Source organism: Otolemur garnettii, unplaced genomic scaffold (genome assembly GCF_000181295.1).
Source record: "Otolemur garnettii isolate 467f Iridium unplaced genomic scaffold, OtoGar3 scaffold00256, whole genome shotgun sequence".
NCBI lineage: Eukaryota > Metazoa > Chordata > Mammalia > Primates > Galagidae > Otolemur > Otolemur garnettii.
In genome coordinates this window covers 497,368-499,448 of record NW_003852651.1, presented here as the reverse complement: position 1 = coordinate 499,448, position 2,081 = coordinate 497,368, and the positions used below count along the sequence as shown (strand labels likewise).

General features: G+C 51.5%; 1 protein-coding gene across 3 annotated transcripts in view; it reads left to right on the top strand.

Moving 5' to 3' along the window:
* FAM120C (family with sequence similarity 120C) overlaps nt 1-2,081 on the top strand; it is a 138,836-nt gene continuing 136,755 nt past the window's right edge. For 2 of the 3 annotated variants that reach the window (XM_003802720.3, XM_023508548.1), the window contains exon 1: nt 24-769. In XM_003802720.3, coding sequence (XP_003802768.1) covers nt 77-769 — 693 coding nt within the window. In that variant the 5' untranslated portion in view covers nt 24-76. Of the gene's footprint in view, nt 770-2,081 lie in introns of all 3 variants that reach the window. The other variant, XM_012813290.1, reaches the window with a different exon arrangement.

Here is a 2,081-nt window from a genome sequence, read left to right as displayed (position 1 = left end):
CCCGCCCCCAGCCTTGTGCACAGATAGCCGCCTAGCTTGCTCTGGCAGCAGCAGTCTTGTCTACCCCCGACGAAGCATGGGTGTCCAGGGCTTCCAAGAGTTCCTGGAAAAGCGCTGTCCTGGGGCCGTGGTGCCAGTGGATCTCCTCAAACTCGCGCGCACGGTCTCGCGGCAGCAGCAGCAGCAGCACCTGCACCGCCAGTTGCCTCCTACAGCTGCCCTAGAGCCTGGAGCTCCACGCGCAGCCAGGAGTTCTGTACCTCTGCAACCGCCGCTCCCGCCCGCTGCCTTGGGTGCCTGTTCTGGGGGTGCTGGACCGACTCGGCATCATCACTCTGTTCGCCACTTCTACCACCACGGCCAGACGGAGACCAGCCTGCACCCGCCGCTGCCGCCGCCCCCTCCGCTGCCTGGCGCCCGGGTGTTGGTGGATGCGGGCTCGGCGCTGCCGCGGCTGTATGGCGGCTACCAGACGGATTGGGTTTGTGGCGGCCAATGGAACGCCATGCTGGGCTACTTGTCAGCGCTGTGCCAGGCCTGTGCCTATCCTGGCGGCGACGGCCTGGAGCTTGTGGTCATGTTCCCCGGGGGCCTGGGCAAGGACCGGCTGGCTGAGTGGGGCCGTCGGTGCCAGGCCGAGCGGCAGACAGCGCAACTGATCGTGGGACACGTGGGCAACAAGGGCACCCCTCCACCACGGGCCTGGTTCCTGCCACCGGCCTGCCTGAGCCACTGCGTGAGGCTAGCACTCATCCGCTTCCGGGTCAAGGTGAGGGAGGGGCCGGATCTTAACACACCCCCACACCTATTCCTGCCCAATTAAATATCTAACCACCCACCTACCTACCTACTCTAGATTATTTTCTGTCCCCCGCCCCGTCATACCACCCCCTCCTGATTTGCTCATCTACTTGACCACATCTCTATTCATGTCATCCTAATAGCTTCCTTTCCCTAACAGTTGGCTTATCCTTAGGTTTATAGCAGAACTTAGTGAATTTCTCTGTAGCTTCACCTTTCACCTGTTTGCTTCAGCCTTAAGTGTAAATAATTTCCTGCTTTCTCTATTTGACGTCTCTCATTGTCTCTTTCAAACCTCAGACCGAATCAATTAAACAGATGTTAATCGAACATCTTTCTTCTTCATTTTTTCCATCTTTACCCAGTCCTGCTTTTTCACCCGTCTATCCATTCAACTTATTTCATTTCGGCATTCTTCTATCTTCTCCTTGAGCGTAAACAGAATCCCACTGATTCAGTCACTGTTGTTCATCAAGTATTAACCCACTGAGCTTAAAGGGTTTGAAAAACATAAGACAGGGTTCCTGCCCCTAAAAAATATATGTACACGTGAAACATTTAGTCATATAAATGTGAATATGATTATGCTTTATGGAACAGACAGTGAGTACAGTACCTGTTTGTGTGTGTGAGAAAGAGGATACTGTGGACTAAAATGGTCAGGGGAGGCTTCCCCCAAGAACTTGGGCCTGATTAGCGCTTCAAAAATGGGTTGTATTTGAATGGGTCACAAGTTTGGAAGGAGGTTGCTTTAAGTCGGAGAAAAAAATGAGCGGAAGCAAAAAGGAATATCAAGCATGTGAGGTCCCATGGGGCAGTTAAGTCCAATCGGCATGTAGTTGGGTCACTGCATATAGGGCCTGGGGAACAGCTTGTCAGCATCCCCAGTTCTTGGCAGCACTGCTATTGCTCCATTGCTTTCTCATACTCTTAGGTTTCGAGTTTCTACGTGTGGAGAATAGCAAGTCTTGAGAAGTAAAGGAGGTAGGCAGGGAGAAGAAAAGGAATAGTACAGGGTTGGGTAGGATGAAACCACAAACCCATTCCCCCAACCTAGGTTCTTGGAGTTCTAAGAGACGGGATGGGGATTATGGGAATCACAAACTACAGAAGTGGTGCCAGGTGGAGTAATGAAGAAGAAAGAAATTTCAGCAGAGATATTGAAAAACCTGCAGCAGTATTTTTCAACCTCTTTTATCTCATGGCACACTCGAACCTATAGTTAACCTCTTGCAACACACGTACTTTATGTTGATCAAAGAAAAGAGTAAAAAAAAAAA